A 17,218-nucleotide genomic window follows, 5' to 3' on the forward strand; every position below is an offset into this window, starting at 1 on the left:
GGTGCCGGCATTTAATATGGATGTTGACTTTTTGCCGCATTAACCATAGTGTGCCTGGATAGAAATACATTGGGCTCTATTTTCATATATAGGCACACTTGTGCTCGGCATACAAACTGCCGCATCTTTTTCATGCCGGGAATGTTTAGTTTACCGTGTTTGTGAATTTGACCGCGTTGTGCCATGCCGGGTAGCCTGAGGGCGTTTTCTTTCACACGCCCCCTGCGCACCTTGCAATTTGGTGACAGAAGGTAGACAAGTCTAGGCTTTAGACCAGGTGAAACGGGTTCTAAGTTGTGATGCAGGTGTGATTTTTGGCCAATTTGGTCAAGGCGCAGACAGACAGATTTGCTTGCTGCTGACGTGCGGTGCAGATGTCATTGCGTTTCATTCATTAATATAACAACAGCGTGCGTGCAGCATTGCAGGAATCAATCTGTGATTTGTGAATGTCCTGGGCAACTTAACATTATCCGCAAGTGGAGATCTGCTTGCAGTTCCTTATCAATATACTTTGCGTGCTTTGATCTTCTGCATGGACTCCAGCAAGTGTATTTCTACTTCTGTCTAAATACAGTGTGTACTGCTTCTATTGTTCAGGAAACAAGTCAACTGTTTTCACTCCCACAATGGCGCAAACGTCCCTTTCTGCCTCAGCCCGTCTACAGAAGTGCCAAAAGAAAGAAAACTCAACGTTAGATTGGAGAGTTCTCAAATTTTTCCAAGAATTGTTTGAGTTAAAAAAAAAAAAAATCCAAATGTATTTCTTAAACACTTATTGATTGGTTTATCATCATTTCTCTCTCTCTCTCTCTCTCTCTCTCTCTCTCTCTCTCTCTCTCTCTCTCTCTCTCTCTCTCTCTCTCAATATTTTTTGTCAAAAAACAAAACAAAAGTTATTGCTTTGATGCATTCATCATGGGTATCACTTAAATGCAGATTTCTGATATCTGTGGGTTGCCTTGTCCCTATGCCACACAAATGGGTCCCACTGTACTCAACGAAGCGCCCCTACAGGTCAATTTTTTTTTTTTTTTTGGTACAATTTAATAGGACAACATATCTTTTCCTTGCTTCAACCTTTGCATCTGTTTTGCATTAAGTGTGATTGAGAGCTGACTTGACAGAGTTAGTGCTCATTTTGTTGTTGTACTTGTAAGCACAGTGGGGGACCAGGGGGTTGTGTGTGCAGAAGACGTCCTTTCTTGTGGAGAAGGAGGGGCAGATTGTGGCTTACACGTATGGATGAGCCCGTTTTTTTGTTTTTGTTTTACAGGAATGGGAGCACACACACAGTCACATAAGCAGAGTTGGAATTTTGGTCGACTCGGACAAGGCTTACTATGCTATTTTCTACTCTATTCATTTTTTTTCCCTCTCCTTTCCATGCTCCGTCTCCAACCGCTCTCATTCGGCAGCGACTCAAACATGGCCACACATCCCATGCTCGTGCTATTTTTGCACAGAACATCTAACTTTCTTTTAGTGATTGTTGTGTTCAAAGAGAGGGATCAAACACATGCAAATAATTTTCTTTGCCACCCAAATTCAGACAAAGTTTGTGTTGAGCAGAAAGTGGATTAAAGCTCTGTAGAAAGGAATAACATTCCAGCGTTGTTGTGTTAAACTTTATGAGTTGATGAAAACTACAGACTAGCTGTTGAGGGATTAATGTGGGGAAACATTGCGCCTGTGGTACACTTTTTTTTTCAAGCTAGCTGGCTCTTATTTGAAAGCAGCTTTGTGTACATTACCCATAAAAAGCTACAGTAGAACCTCCAAAGTTGAATACCGCCCAATCGTGGTTGACTTCCAAATTGTTCTCATTTTAAAACAAAGGAAATAATATGAAATGAATTAGTCTGTCTCCATTTTTAAACCTATTAAGCCAACAGCCAATGTTTTAATTTACATTTTCACATTATCTGCTACACAGTGTAAAGAGAAGTTAACTGTATACAGTAATTAAATAACAATAAAGCAAACTACTCACCCAGGAAGTTTAAACATAAGTGCATTAAAGTTCGTGTCTGCTGACTCAGTTCGGTTAAATTATTTTATATGCAATCGTAGTCCAAATGTAGTACTGAGCAGCCAGACTCCTTTCTATGAGGCCACAAGTTCCTTTTTACGATAATCATCACTCTTTTTTTTTTTTTTTTTTTTTAAATCAGAAATGCTAGGGATGTTCGACCGCTTTTTTCAGATCATTAGCAGTATGAGTACTCAACTCTTGAGTAGCCACTGATACAGATACCAAATACCGATACCACTAGTACCTTTTAAACTTTAAAAAAAAAAAAAAAAAAAAAAAACAATGACTTAATGTATGACCTATGTATCCCCTTTAGGGCTGGGCGATATGACCTAAAAATCAATATCACGATAAATTGGGCAGTTTTACCTCGGTATAAGTTCAGTTTTGGGTTCAGTGGTTTGCAGTGCACTTTTCCTCTTTACTTTCCCTAGTATCCTTATGTGGTAGCATCTCAACAAAAGCCAAAGAAAAAGAAAAAGCTCGTCTCACAGCATTTGCTGTCATCTGACGTTTGAGGTTCATTTTTCCCCCAAAAAAACTTCGACAAATTTGATGACTTGCCTGCGGTGTTGAAGCTTTGACCTTATATGTGAATGGCTGTCTTTTTTTTAATTTTATTTAATTTTTTTTTTTTTTTTAAAGCGCTTGTTATCTCTAGTGTGTGTGTATGTTTACTCGTGTGTGTGGGCGCGCATGCGGTATAAGGTGTTCCCACTCTCATTCACAAATGACACCCTGAGAGATGCCTCCAAGCCGCTCTGTTTACATTTTGCATTCTTGCAGACGTTCATATTCAAATAGCAGAGCGAGGCCTGCGAATGACCGAGCACAGGAGACTGTGGAGAGAATTACCCTCTTCCCTCCTTCCCTCCCGCTCTCTCTCCTTCTCTTTGCCAAAAAGGTCTCTCTCTCTCTCTTACCCCTCCTGCACTCCCCCCATCCCTGGCTGGAGAGAGTGGCCTCAGAATGCCAGATGTATTACAGAGTGAGCCACGGCAATGTAAACACTCAAGCCTGCCATGAGAGCAGGGTGGTCTGGCCTCCTTCCCTCTGTCCCTCTCTCCCTCCCTCTCGCTCTCTCCTTCCATCCCTCCCTCCCTCCCTCCCTCTTCCTCTTTACCTCACTCCCTCCCAGCGCTGGTTGCCAGAGGGGTGGAGGAAGCAGCAAACAGCAGAGGGCGAGTGTGTTTGTAGCTAGAGCATAGTAGTGGCAGTGTTTCTCAATGCAAGCATACTATAAGGTCGTTTGGAAGCTCTCCAGTCGAACACTGGAATCACAATTCCTGCTGCAAGGCGTCATAGAATCTGGCAATTACGCCGATACCACACATGCACATGTGACGCCGAGTAAAGATTTAGAGATACAAAACATTTCCGCTCTTGCTGATGCTTCGCAGAGCCAGACAGTGTCAGTTTGTGTGTTGCACAAGTTGTTTGTATGCTACCGGAGCGTTCCAGCAGGGAAAATTCACTGCCTTTGAGGAAAATGAATTGTTGTTTATAAGGGTGTTCTGATCAGGGTTTTATACTGTTGTTTCCGATAAATCATCAACCGATACTAAATCCGAAAACAAGGATTAGCTGCACATATTTTCACTTACCATTGTTTTAATAGTTGATTAATCTGTCAGTTATTTTTTCAATTAAGTGACCAATCAGATTAAAAACACCTACATTCGATCCAAATTTCCATCCTATCATTTGTGATACAAAAACAGTACAGAAAATGCAAAAATATATATTATGAATAAACACATGCTGGTCTCTATTTGGCTGCATACTGCAAAGTATGAGCTGTGGGTGATCAGTTTTTGTGATCGTCAATGAAAAGGCATTGATCAACATGCCGAGCGTCGAGCACATACTTTTCCATGGTAATTGGCTGAGCATGATCAGTGGCCCATCGTGTCATGTTTTGGTTTTGTGGGGGTGGGTTTTTGTTGTCTTTTGGTGTTTTTGGTCGTTTGTCATGTGTTCCTTGTTTCTTCCCTTGTCCCGTTATGTCAAACCACGTCCACCTGAGTGTGTCTTCCCTTCCCAGTGTATCCACCAATCAGCTTCCCTTGCCACTTGTGTCTTGCCCAGCTGTGTCTAGTCATTGTCATTAGCCTGTGTGTATTTAGTCACCTGTTTTTCGTTCGGTTCTTGTGGCGTCATTGTGCTTGTAGTATCTGTTGTGCCTGTTCATGTTCATGTCCCTGTTTTCCTTGCCATGCCTTGTGTTTGTTTTTGATCTTGTTAATTTTTTCATAGTACCTTGTTTATAGTTTTTGTTAATTAAATCCCCTTTTTTTTACCTGCATCCCTGCCTTGCCTCCAACACCCCCACTCCCGTGACACATCGATCAGAGCACCACTAGTAAGAATGGTGAACTACTGCTTAGGTTTTTTTTGTTTTGTTTTTTTTTGTTAATTTTGTAAACTACTTTTATTTTCTCTTCTTCCTCTGAATGTTGACTACTGTTTGTTGATGCTTATGTGTTGTCTTTCCTTGTGTAAAGCACATTGAGTTGCCTTGTGTATGAAATGTGCTACACAAAAAAACTTGCCTTGCATTGCCTAGGTTAGCACATCTGCCTCACAGTTCTTTGGTTCAGGGTTAAAATCTTTGCATGTAGGTTAATTGTCCCTACTTTGGGTGTGAATGTTTGTCTAAATGTGTCCTGCGATTTACTGGTGACCAGTCCAGGGTATAGCCTGCCTCTTACCCAAAGTCAGCTGTTATAGGCTCCAGCTCACTCGGCACCCCTAATCAGAAGTGGCGCGATAGAAAATAGATGGATGGATGAAAGCAGGGAATTATCAATAAATCTTCTGAAGTGAAGACCGTTTAGATGCTCGTGTGTTGTGTCATTGAGCTGAAGGAGCTGGTCGGCCCTATGCTTGGATGTATTTCATCTTCTCAAAGAAAGGCCTCACTTTTGGGTTGTGATTGAGCGAAACAACCATTCACACTGACATTCATAGGTATGGAAAATTTTTGTCTTTAAATAACCTAAAAAGTATGAATTACACATCACATTAAAAATAGTAATACATTTAAAAGTCAAATGCTCCTCTGATGGTGCAAACAAGTTGGCTGCTATTGTTTTTCCAGGCTTCTGATGGGTGAATTAGTGCTTCATTGCCAGCAAATATGTTTTCATTTGGTTGGAGGTTTTGTTAAACCATCATTGTAAGTGTCTGTAGATTTTTGGTAAGATGTGTAATCTATTGAGCCTGAAGGAAATTCTGGATCAGTGATAGTTGTTGGTGTAGGACGTGGGGCTCCACAGGAGACGGCCATCTGAACATTATCAATTGCCATTGTCAAAGAAGCGTCTTCAAAGTCCGTGGACATGTAGGTCCATGAATGTGAACTCCAAGTAACCTTTCAATTCAGGACCGCCGAGGTAACCACAGCAACGATGTAAAAGCGAAGAAGTTTGGTGGGGGAATGAAAACAATTTGTCGTAGTGAGCGTGCGCCACGCTTTAGGAATGTGCCACTTGGGGACACCTGGAATCAAGGGGGCTATCTTTCCAGGAAATGATGGCGAGATGGCTGCTACAGATTGGCTGCTTCGACCGAGGGGTTGTTGGCCAATCATGCAGCAGCAGGGAGGGGCTCAGCTGTGTTGAATTTCATAGACACCGATACAAATTTTCTCAACTGAGCTGGAGCAACAATGTGCTCAGATATGGCAGTTATTTTTAATTGTACGCCAGCTGCTGCGTTTTCTAACTCTCCTTCCAGTACTGGTTGAATCTGCTGGACCTGAATACCTTTTTTTTTTTTTTTTTTTGAGTGGAGGGGGTGTGAGGGTAGACCTGAATGAAGGCAGCAACGTGGAAGAATCTGCCCATTGAGAGAGTGTGTGAATGTACACCTCATTCCGACTGCTAAATACACCCATTTTAGGAGCTGCAGGGGCCGGACAGGTGATTAGCATAATCAGGAGAGAGGGAATCCATACATATGTTAATGCCGGGTGTTGGAACTTGTGATGGGGGTTTGAGTCACGTAGACGCACATGCATCTTTTGCGTCTGCTCATCTTTTCTCTTTTTTAATTCAAAATTTTCCTCTCTCTCTAAACCAAACTTATATTGCTGTGTCCTTCCTCCATGTGGTGCCCCCCCCCCCCTTCCTCCATGTGGTGCGCCCCCCTCCTCTCTGAAAAGGGAGAAAGCAGGGGACTGTTGTAAGGGGAGGGCTTCACCCAGGGTCAGATGGGGTCTCGGCTCTCAGTGAGGCCTTTCATCACATATTTGTGGCTGTATGCACACCTGCATTGCTGAGCCCACATTCAAAGCTTCAACTGCACTTTTTTTTTTTTTTTTTTTTTTTTGGAACGGCAGGGACTGCTGCCAAAAAAAAGGAAAAAAAAAATATCTCCCAAACTTTAGCTCGAACTGCACCCCCACGAAGTTTGGAGTATGGTACCTGCTTATGCTGTGTATATTATAGATTTTTATTAGCAATGAGGTAGTGAACATGAAGCCTGTGGGCCATAAACATCCAGTCCGTGCAGTTAATCCGGGATGCTATGCATTTCTAATCTCAGAGGAACTATCAAAAAAATTCCATAAAAACACATCGTTTTTGACTACTGTTGTACCCCAATTTACACGTCAGAGGTCCTACTCGCTGCTTGATAGTGATGCATTTCCACTAGCAGATCCAGGTAACAAAAGTAGCTGTTCATCTGACATTTCAAGTGTGCTGAGCTGATGCCATATGAAAGACAAGCTGTCATTTACTGGGCAAGCAAATTGTTCCATTTGAATGATTTGTGGCTAGAAATGACACCAATAAACAAACATGTATGTCAAAATTAGCGCACCGTGTTACTGTGGCTTTGTTCTGGAAATTGGAATATTGTACTCCACAATCTCGATTTAGCCACTGTGTGCTATTGTATTTTATCCACAGTCTCACATTGGATAAATCAGTCACCTGTGGAGAAGTAATAACAGGACACTAGAGGTGATACGATTGCTCAAGTATGAGTAATTGCAGGACCTTGATTTAAAAACAAAACAAAACATGTATATATGAACCAAATTTTCAAGCATTCACCCTTCAACATGTTCCTACAGGAGACTTTTGTTCTCCTTTAAGTGTCTAGAATGAGGAAATTTACACTACCGATAATGTTTCATAAGCAACTTGGTAGTGGTGAAACACAATCCTCTATTCGAATGTGAAATTCGGTTTTGATTTGACAAATCAAATTAAATTGTTACATTTGAAAATTGTTTGCATCCTTGAATTTTATCACACCCCATGTATCAAGATTCACATCAAATAATCTTTTATGAGAGATGCACAGTACACAAGATATACAAAATAAATCGGTTTGATTTTACTGATGAGTTGTTGCTTGCAATTTAATTAATGTAGATAGTTTGGGCTTTGGAGAACTTGTTACAAGCATATTAACAATAATCATGACAAGCTACAGCCCTACCATAACAAATCAAATCTTAATCGAACCAGTCGAACAGTTACATTTTAAAATCATTTCATCCTTGAATCTTACCGTTACCCATGTATCGAGAATCGTATCGAATCATCTTTTGTGGATATGCACACCCTTACAACAGGTGTTCCGTATCATTCTTACTACTTGAACTTAACTTACTTGAACACAGCATCTTGAACAAGTTCTTTAATATTCATAGTCATTTATTTATATGGAAAAAAAAGTATTGGGACACGTGGCCGTTACACCTACAAGATGTTAAAATTTAGGAAAATATGGGGTTGTTGCATGACAAATTGAAGAACTGAGTTTCTTGGTCTATTAACTCTGGCATAACCAAGGAGAGACAGCAGATGGTAGAAGGTAGTTGAGGAGGAAGAGCAATGATTTTGTGCTCTGATTGGTGGCAGCAGCTGAGCGGTTTTAAAGGCAGGAAGGAGGCAAATGGACAGCAGACATATATTGGGGATTTCCTGTGGTAAACCATACCTGGCGTCACAAGGATACAGAAGGGTTTTGTCACTTGGCTATTTCATTCTTGTGGTGTGAGTGAAGGAAGTTGATTTACAGCCACACATTGGCTAAAATCCCATGAAATAAACTTCTCGTTTTTTTGTTTTTGTTTTTTTCATCCTTTTGAGATAAATATTACTCCTGCCCTTCGATCAAATATGGTATGATCTGGTGGCCTGCTCACATATGGCTAAAGTAAAATTTTGGTTGTTCCTGAGGGACTATTTTAGTTTCAGTATGGTGTCATATCACATTTACAAGTTATTGATCCTGCAAGGCTGCGAGTGCATATTTTAGTACACATGTTCTGTACATGTCAAGTCATTTTTCTGCATGACTTTTGGGGTTCTCAGGGCATGGGAGGTCGCCTGGTGCTTGGTGGCGGAGAGATGACCTGGTTTCGGGGGGCTTCATCCCCCACCACAGGGGGTCTCTGCTGATAGGGGCTCTAATCCAGCTAATCCTTTCTCGACACACGCACACACATGCACACACACGAACATCCGCAAATTCACATACTAAGCACACTTGCACACACATTGTGATACAACACGCTCACGTCTGGTTCATTTACTACCATGAAGTTGTGTTTTTATGAGTTATTTGAGCTGTTAAAGCAATTCTTATGTCACCAGTAGGTTGCCCATGTATGTGTGTTTTATTATGTATATTGTTTGTGCGTGTTTTCCTGGCTTCCGTTGTCAAGCATGCAACATGAGCATGCAGGGCGTGGGGCTCTGTTGTCATGAAAGCTGCAGAAATGGTGGGGAGGTGGGGTGGGAGGAAAAAAAAAAGGGAGGGGGGGGGGTCTCTGGCTTTGACAGAGGGGCCGGGCTGATTGCCATCATGATCTGGCCAATCACAGTCCAGCTTTGAATAGAGCAAAAAAGGGAAGAGTGTAAAAAGAAGGAGGAGAAATGGGGAGTTCAGAGCTGAAAGGAAGGAAGGAGGGAGGGTATAAGGGGAGGGTGTTGGGGGTCAGTGTCAGTTCCTTAGAAGCCCACTTTCTCTCCCTCCATTATCTAGAAAAGAGGGGAGCAGGGGTTAATGTTATGCAACACGCTGAATACTACTACTCACACAAGCCTTCTCCTCACTCATCTAACACTTTAGAGCATCGATCTATTGGACGGTCTCCCAAGATAGATTACAAGTGTACACATCATGGACAATATATTGGGATACCTGGCTGTCTGTGGGAATTGTTTTTGCTCATTCATCCTAAAAGTGTTTTGATGGCTTTGTTCTAGTTCTTCCTCACACAACTTTGTTGTGTATTTTGATTTTTACTTGATATTGAAAAATTAGAATTTGTCCAACTACACTGGGTGCACCCTAAACTTAAATAGACATTTCATAGGACTATTGGCCAAAATTTTGAGAATGTAGAATATTCTCTTCTATTTTTTTCTATTGTCTGTCTGTCTGTTTAAAATACTGTTTTCCATTTTTTCTACAAACGTTCACTGAAGCTGGTATTAAGTCAAATTGTTTCTGTTTCTTATTTGAACACTTCCACTCAACTTTTGCAGCCGGACCTACTGGTCCTTTGATGTAACTTATGATAAATAATTCTAATTTATAATTCTAATTTATACCTCATAAGTGGTACATTATTGAATGTTAATTATTGTAGAGAGATACAGTCAAATCTGTAAGAGATTTTTGGAACTAATTCACTAGGCAGTGTTCTGTAGCTGGTATAAGATCATCATTCATTACATTTTTTTTTTATGCTATATGCTGTTGGTAATCTCATTTCAGTGAGCCATTTGCAAACCAATGAAGATGTGTACAATCTATACAATGGTGTGAGTGTACAGAGTCCCCAGGAAGGGAGGAAATGAGGAATGAAGATGGCACAGGAAGTAGTTGAACATCAGGGACACCTTTCAGATGCTGCCACACATTGGGGTCAAGCAGTTTCGTGAGAAGGAATATGGGAATATATGTCACCGAGGAAACACAGCTGTGTATACACACACACACACGCATGTTTTCCTGGTCCAGCTGGGGTGTTAATTTCACCCCGAGGCTGTGTAAGTGTTGACCCCAAAAAACGCTGTAACCTCGTGAAGTGAGGAATTCTGCAAGCCCGAAGCTGTAATGTGCTGTTTCCTGTCCGGCGACTACATTACTTTAAGTTGTCTCGTCCTTCGTTCTGCCAACTTCAGGTGGCACCCCACTACACACGCACTACCATCACATTCTGTCCTAGAATACGACTAAGTAGGATGCGTCTCATCCCATGTTGCAATTTGCTCTGCCTTGGACTTGAACGGAGCCTGGGGGGTCAACTTTAACTCCCGAGTGTTGAGTGTGTCAGACAGGCCGGTCTGCTAGTGCACTGTCTCCAAATCACTTCCATGCGTGCTCCTTTTTTTTTTTTTTTTTTTTTTTTTTTTGGAGGGAAGGAAAACAGCGTAACGTCGCTGCATGTCGCTCTGCTTAGACATGGCCTGCTATTAATGAGGAGTATTGCAAACATGCGATCAGTTGGGAATGCTTCTCGTGGTTCGGGGAATTTAAAAAAAAAAAAAAAAAAAAAAAATCAACTATGTTTTCCCAATGCCCCGAGACATGCCTCCCCTCTCCCCCCGCCTTTTCTCTGGGTGGTCCGGCCCCAGCAGAACAAGCATGCTTATGTTTAACTTTAATGCCATTACAAACCCCTTCAAATATTCAATCTATGCCCGCTTTCACCTACCAAGCCACATTGTTAAATTGGCTCAAGACATCGTCATAACATTTTGGATTTTTCAAAAACACTTGGTGCCTCATGTATGCGTATGGCCATCTTTTAATGAACTGATTATGCACAAATTATTTATTAATGAATGTGTACAAATCTGTACTGGCTCGTAATGGTATCATTTTGCCTTGACAACGGTGTGGGTTCAAACTGACTTCCTACCTTTTCAACAGGTTTTGGATGTGTTTGTTGGACTGTTGGCTGCACACCTGTAAGACAATGCAGATGAGTTTGTTCGATTTGTGGAATAAAGGTAGTTAGGACTACCCAGTGGCACCATCATACGAGGTAGGGAGGAAGTCGTCTATTTAAGGTGAAGCTACATTTGCACTTGCTGAATGGCCGTGAGACCATTCTGATGTGTATTATTGTATTTGATGTGAACTGAATTAAACCACTTTGTAGAAAGGTGGCTTGGGTTACGTACATTACAGATATCAGTGGGCCCATGATTGCAAATTGTGGAAGTGAGGGAGGCATTGTTACATTACATTACATTTGCAATTGCTGTCTGCATGGCTGCAAGATCATGCTAATGTGCATTTTGTTTAGTGCTAACCAAATTGTTTGAAACATGGCTCCAGTAAAGGTTATTACAACTAACTGGTGTCACTAAGGCAGTTCAAAGTTTCAATCACACTGTATAGCTGTGAGACTATGCTTCGTTTCTGAATTCATAATGCATGAATCTTGGCGACAAAGTTCAGGCATATGAAGGTTTACAACCTGGTTCTGGCTTCAGTTAGGGTTGAATGCCAACTTATATCTCCCAAAGTGTTTTTTTTTTTTTTTTTCTTTGTTAAATATTTTCAACTATTTTTCAGTAATTAACGCATGATCAAGTTAGTTTGTCATTAGCGGAGGTAGGCATTCTAACCTAGTTCTTTCCATGTGGTGTGGTGTTCCTCTAGAAATGAGACTGCGGACGTGTTTGCACGAGTGCAGTCGCATGCGTTTGTCTACCCGTGCGTGTTTGTGCGAGAGGCTCTGCCAGGGCAGCTTGGCCGTGCCGGAGAGGAGGCGGCCAGCGGAAGGAGCTGAAAGGCCGCTTTTGTAGCCGGGGTGAGCTGTGAGCAGAGGACGCACGCACAGGGCTTAGTCCCACCATGATACTGGGAGCAGAAGCTGGAAGAGAGCCACCCTCTTTATCGCACACACATTCAGTCCACGTCGTCTGGCACAGCGTGTTCGAGTGGAAGCAGCGAATGTTGATTTGCTCATTGGGTGGCTGTAAGCAAAGCGCTCTTGCTCATGATACAAATGTTGATAAGGTTGAGGCCAGGCGTACATGACTGTGGCTTTGCTCTGCACGACTACAAAGGATCATTTCCCCGCTCACACAGATGTTGCAGCATGTGCTGTATCATGGTGTGAATCCAACAGTCTGTGAGTTTTGCACATGTACTTAGATACTCACGTTGTTGGTTCCAATCTAAAGAGAGCTAGCTAATACAAGAGCAGTATGAAAAATGGTTGATGCCATGTTGGTGTTGTGGATCCAAAGTCTCAAACGCCAGTCACCATGTAATGACATCATACTTAACTGGGATAATTGAAGAAAGCTTTTTTTTAAGATCTTAACCGTTCTTTAAAATGAGAGACCACATATGAGGAAAAAAATGACGTGCATGGTTACTTTTAGTGTGTGATGTAAGCGAGATAGATGGCCAACACAACACACCAAACCCTCATTGATATCTCCACCAACACTCATGAGTCTCCAACAACAAACCAGATGCCTCAAGACTGAGAGACAGTTTTGTGCCACACATTATATACTGCACAACGTGTATATACTGTAAAGTAGACAAGAATTCGAAGAAGCTTCAAGTTAGGCTAATTGTTTTCTGATATCGAGCTTGCCATTACAAACTCTTATTATTATTATTATTATTATTATTATTATTATTATTATTATTATTATTATTATTATTATTATTATTATTATTATTAGTCTCTTGTAGTGAATGACTTGGGAGGCACATTATACATACAGGAGCATATGAGCTTCAGGTTTCTTTCTAATTGGCTATCATTAAGTTTTACATCACAATTACAGCTTGGACAAACTGGGTGTGGTCCAAACCACGTACACAAGAATTTGCTTCGTAAACACTGAACTCATTTAACAATGGCGATTGGTAGCCCCAACACATTTCTTAGGATGTAGAGGAGGAAAAATCATTTTTAAGTTCATTTTGAAGACTCACACTTAATGATTAATGGTCAGGATGGTCGGGATAATGTTCTAGAGACATCTGATAAATCAGGCCTTTTATGATTTTGATCAGAAAGGAGGGAAAATGCTCACATTTTGCCTGATTGTCAACATATGTGTAACCTGTTTTAGATGTTATTCGACACTTGCAACAGCACATGTGGTTAGTTCAGTTACAGTAGGACATTTTGGACCCATGTCATTCAATTCCGTTTCACGCCATATGAAGCATATCGGTTGAACCACCTCAACGGCAATGTTCACTGATGGAACAATTCACCACAAGGCAAAATATCCTTTTATAATAATGTCAAAGTTGGGAAAAAAACCTGAGACTTTGAAGGCAAACTCCCCACAGAGGAGCAGACTGTTTTCTACTTTTCCTTTACTACTTCTTTTATAACTGATGCTAAATCTTATCAGTGCTTGTCTTGTTGCAAAAGAACATCTAGCCCAGCGTTCGTACCATCAAACGTTTTAAAACTCCTAGTCTAAAAAACAACTAAAACAAGCTCTACATTATTCAGTATTACTTTTTGACGGTTCCATCCTGTCCTTGCAGTGGGCGGGCGTGTCAACCAGGAACTTAAGTACACGCGACAGAAGATTGGCGAAGAAGCCATGTTCAACCCTCAGCTCATGATCCAGACGCCACGCCAGGAAGGAGCCAGTGTGCTGACGGTGGACGCGCTGCTACAGCACCTGGAGTCAGCCTTACGAGCCAGCAGAGTTCACGTTTACCTTTATAACCGGTAAATGTCTAAATATGTCACCATCATTTTTCACCTATTCAAAGAGCTCTACATGCAGCTCTATTGCAAACTTTTTGTAGCTAAGGTATCAAGTTGAAATCATATATTTGATGTGATGACTACATTTGTTTCTCCTTTTTTTTTTTTTTTCCCAGACAATGGAAATTGGAACATTTATGCTACAAATCAGGAGAACTAGTCACGGAAACACATTATATGGATCAGGTAAGATGGGCCAAGACGGCATTTTCTCTCTCTGTGGTAACATTTATGACATTCTGCTAAGAAAACATAGCAGATTTAGACCTCCCCAAAACAATAGAAATGAGGGTAATCAATTTCACCTGAAGATTATATTTACTAGGTTCACAATTTAAATAAATACAGTATACATGTAATATGAAAATTGCATAAAAAATGGTGCCTTTGCAAAGATAATAATCCTCAGTTTTGATTAGCTCTGTCACAGAGGTCTTCATTTCACATCATGTAAGGTGAATTAAGAATCCACATCCAGAACAAGTGTCCCATCACTCTCGTGTCTAAAACTCCTGGTCTTAATTTAGGATGACCTAATGAGTGTATACGTGTGTGTCATCAGATCATAGAAAAACTTCATCCCTGTCTCATCATCACACCTCTGGACTGTTTCTGGGAGGGAGCAAAGCTTCAGTCTGGGATGGCCTATTTACCGTAAGTAAGGTGTAGTTTACCTTTCAGTCTAAATAAGCTGGAATAGACACCCATCTTGAAATTGTTGCCATGGCAGCACTACAACAGTGAGTTTGTTTACAAGACAGCGAGGAAGTGATGGGGATCTCTGGATCTTGTTTTTCTATCTTCTATGTTTGCTTCCCAGGCACACTCAACCCAATCATCAGACTCCACAAGCGTATTTTTGCGTGCATGTGCGTGTGTGCGTGTGTGTCCTGAATTCGTCCCCTCTGAAGGCTCTATTGTAGTGGTTGCTGGCATGCGTATCGCTGGCGATCACTTCTCTTCAGCCCTGGGCCTCACATCATTGTCTGGCCTTTCTGTTGCTAATGGCCTGTTGCTACAGTAATACTTTTCTGCAGCATATGTGTGTTTGCGTACACGCGTGTACTTCTATGTGTGTGTCACTGGCTCAAGTTGAGTCATCTTAAGTAGTAGTTGCCTATCGATCTATGCGCCCGATGCTTCAGTTTGTCCTTTTGGTGAGAAGTGGTGGATGAAGTTTTTACCATGTTCTGGTTGGGAGGCTGGGAATAATAACCCAAGCCTGGTTAAGCACATACAATGTGCTCTGAATGACAGAGAGAGAAAGAGAGAGAGATTTAGGCTGGAATGTGCGAGGCATGGAGAGCTTAGAAAGGACAAGGAGCGCTTGGAGCAGGAATCCGACCCTGGCACTGAGAGCTCCTCTTTGCTGTCACCTTGCAAGGATTTAAATAAAAGAAAACTTGGTATTATTCCTTAACATGAATACCTATCTGTCAGCCTCAGCCAACCATTCTCCTGTTTGCTTGTATATTTTTGTCGTACTGAAGATATGACTCGTGAAACATCTTGGTCAAGCGCCCTTTTCACAAGAATTTTCATCCTCATTGCAGCAGCTGTTTGTGTATTTACAGTATTTTCTAATTGGTGGCCTATCTCAGCTTGTTTAGAGCGAGAGACTGGTTGCAACTTGGACTTGTCGCCAGTCAGTCATGGAGCACATACAGGGAAAGCAAACATTCTCATTCACTCATATTCACACCTATGAACAATTTAGTCTTTTTTTTTTTTTCTTTTTTCTTTTGCAATGTGGGAGAAAGCCGACGCAAGAGCAGAGACAACATTTTAGGCTGGAGCTGAGGTTCAAATCCTGAACTTCAGAAATGTCAGGCAGACGCACTAACCACAAGATGAATCGTTAGGTACAATTGTTCACAGTCGCTTCGAACAGGGTGACCAACAACAATCTCAACAACAATAATGAGCCACATGCTGCTTTATTATCTAGGTGCATGATTGATTTAGTTTTAGGACTGTAAACATAATCATGGATTTCCGCAAAACCTTGTGAAAGGTGGTGAAATGTCCACGGAAGAACCCATTGCATTACTATAGTCTCATTTAAAGAGAAAATGTGTTGTGTTCCAAATGGTACATACCAACCATGGTTAAAAATGGCACTATCTTTCCATTTACAAGAATGGACCAGCAAACACAATCACAGCACTCCATGATTTTGTTTTTTTGCTTAGTTTGGCTTTACAGGAGGTCTATGTTCTTCTCTGCTAAGTGACATTGATTTGATTTTGATTTGATTTGATTTTATTGAACATATAAACAAGCAAACAGCAGAAAAAAACAGAAATTAAAAAGAAAAGAAAACCCCAATAAAGTCATCAATCAATCATAGTTTACATGTTCAAAAGGGAGTAGGAAGAAGTTAAAAACCTATGTAGTCCTACCCCTTTTACTTTATATATTTAAACTTATTTCATTATTAAGATTACAGTCTTTATCTAACCTCTCCAGAAATACTTACTGTATTCAACAGATAGACTTGGCATTATCAACATTCAATCAACTTCAGTCAAACCAAATCAACGCTACCCATCTGTCCAATCCATCCATCCATTTTCCATAACGCGAATGCCCAGCGGTTACTAGTTGCCGGAGACCATTACAAAAATAGAGTAAAGCCAAAGTAAGGGTGTTAAGGTACAGAAGGATGGTTCTCTTATCTGCGTTACCGTCCTACCCACAGTGGTAAAGACCCTTTGCAGTGGACCAATTTGGACCCCAAGGAGTTCCTGGAGGAACTGCGGCGGGCACACTTCCCCGTGGAGAGCTTCGAGGGCATGTTGGAAAAAGCAGACATCGGCCACGGCTACATGGACCGACCCTGCCTGAACCCTGCTGACCCCGACTGCCCCCTAACTGCCCCTAACAAGAACTCTACCAAGGTAAGCCTCTCTCTGTATATTTTTTGGCTCAATGTTGGATTTTTTCGGGTAGGTGTTGACAGCTTCTTTTTCCGTCTTGTTTTGGTTTTATCGCGCCAAAAGCCGTTAGATGTGGCATGGACCTTGAGCGGTGGCTGCTATGGCCTGTCCAGGAAGTACATGCACTGGCAGGAGGAGCTGATTGTAGGCGGGACCACCAAGAACGGCAGCGGACCACTACTCAGGTAATACATCTAAGCACATCCAACAAGATCTGTGCTCTGCTTATTCTGGAAGGAGTGTGTTTTTTGTTCTTTAAAAAAAAAATGTATTCTGAAATGTGCGCATACGCGAGTGTGTGTGTGTCCGTGCGCACTGTAAATCCTACAGTCATTAGCAGATTCCAGTAAAGTCTTCCAGTTCCAACTGCTCTTATTCAGCACAGACTACTATGCATGGATACCATGCACACATGCACACACACATATGCACATTCACTGTACATACATACAGTACATGTTAGGGGTGTGAATTGCCTAGTACCTGACGATTCGATTCGTA

The 17,218-nt window shown here is 41.5% G+C and overlaps 1 protein-coding gene across 4 annotated transcripts in view; it reads left to right on the top strand.

Moving 5' to 3' along the window:
* Positions 1-17,218, top strand: part of ptch1 (patched 1) — a 62,473-nt gene that overhangs the window by 11,276 nt on the left and 33,979 nt on the right. For 3 of the 4 annotated variants that reach the window (XR_013283606.1, XM_077522119.1, XM_077522120.1), the window contains exons 3-7: positions 13,550-13,739; positions 13,895-13,964; positions 14,341-14,432; positions 16,480-16,678; positions 16,781-16,902. Coding sequence is in view for 3 of the 4 variants with exons in the window: in XM_077522119.1 (XP_077378245.1) it covers positions 13,550-13,739; positions 13,895-13,964; positions 14,341-14,432; positions 16,480-16,678; positions 16,781-16,902 (673 nt within the window). In the remaining variant the exon portion in view is untranslated. Of the gene's footprint in view, positions 1-13,549; positions 13,740-13,894; positions 13,965-14,340; positions 14,433-14,598; positions 15,227-16,479; positions 16,679-16,780; positions 16,903-17,218 lie in introns of those variants that run through there. The other variant, XM_077522121.1, reaches the window with a different exon arrangement.

Source organism: Festucalex cinctus, chromosome 5 (genome assembly GCF_051991245.1).
Source record: "Festucalex cinctus isolate MCC-2025b chromosome 5, RoL_Fcin_1.0, whole genome shotgun sequence".
NCBI lineage: Eukaryota > Metazoa > Chordata > Actinopteri > Syngnathiformes > Syngnathidae > Festucalex > Festucalex cinctus.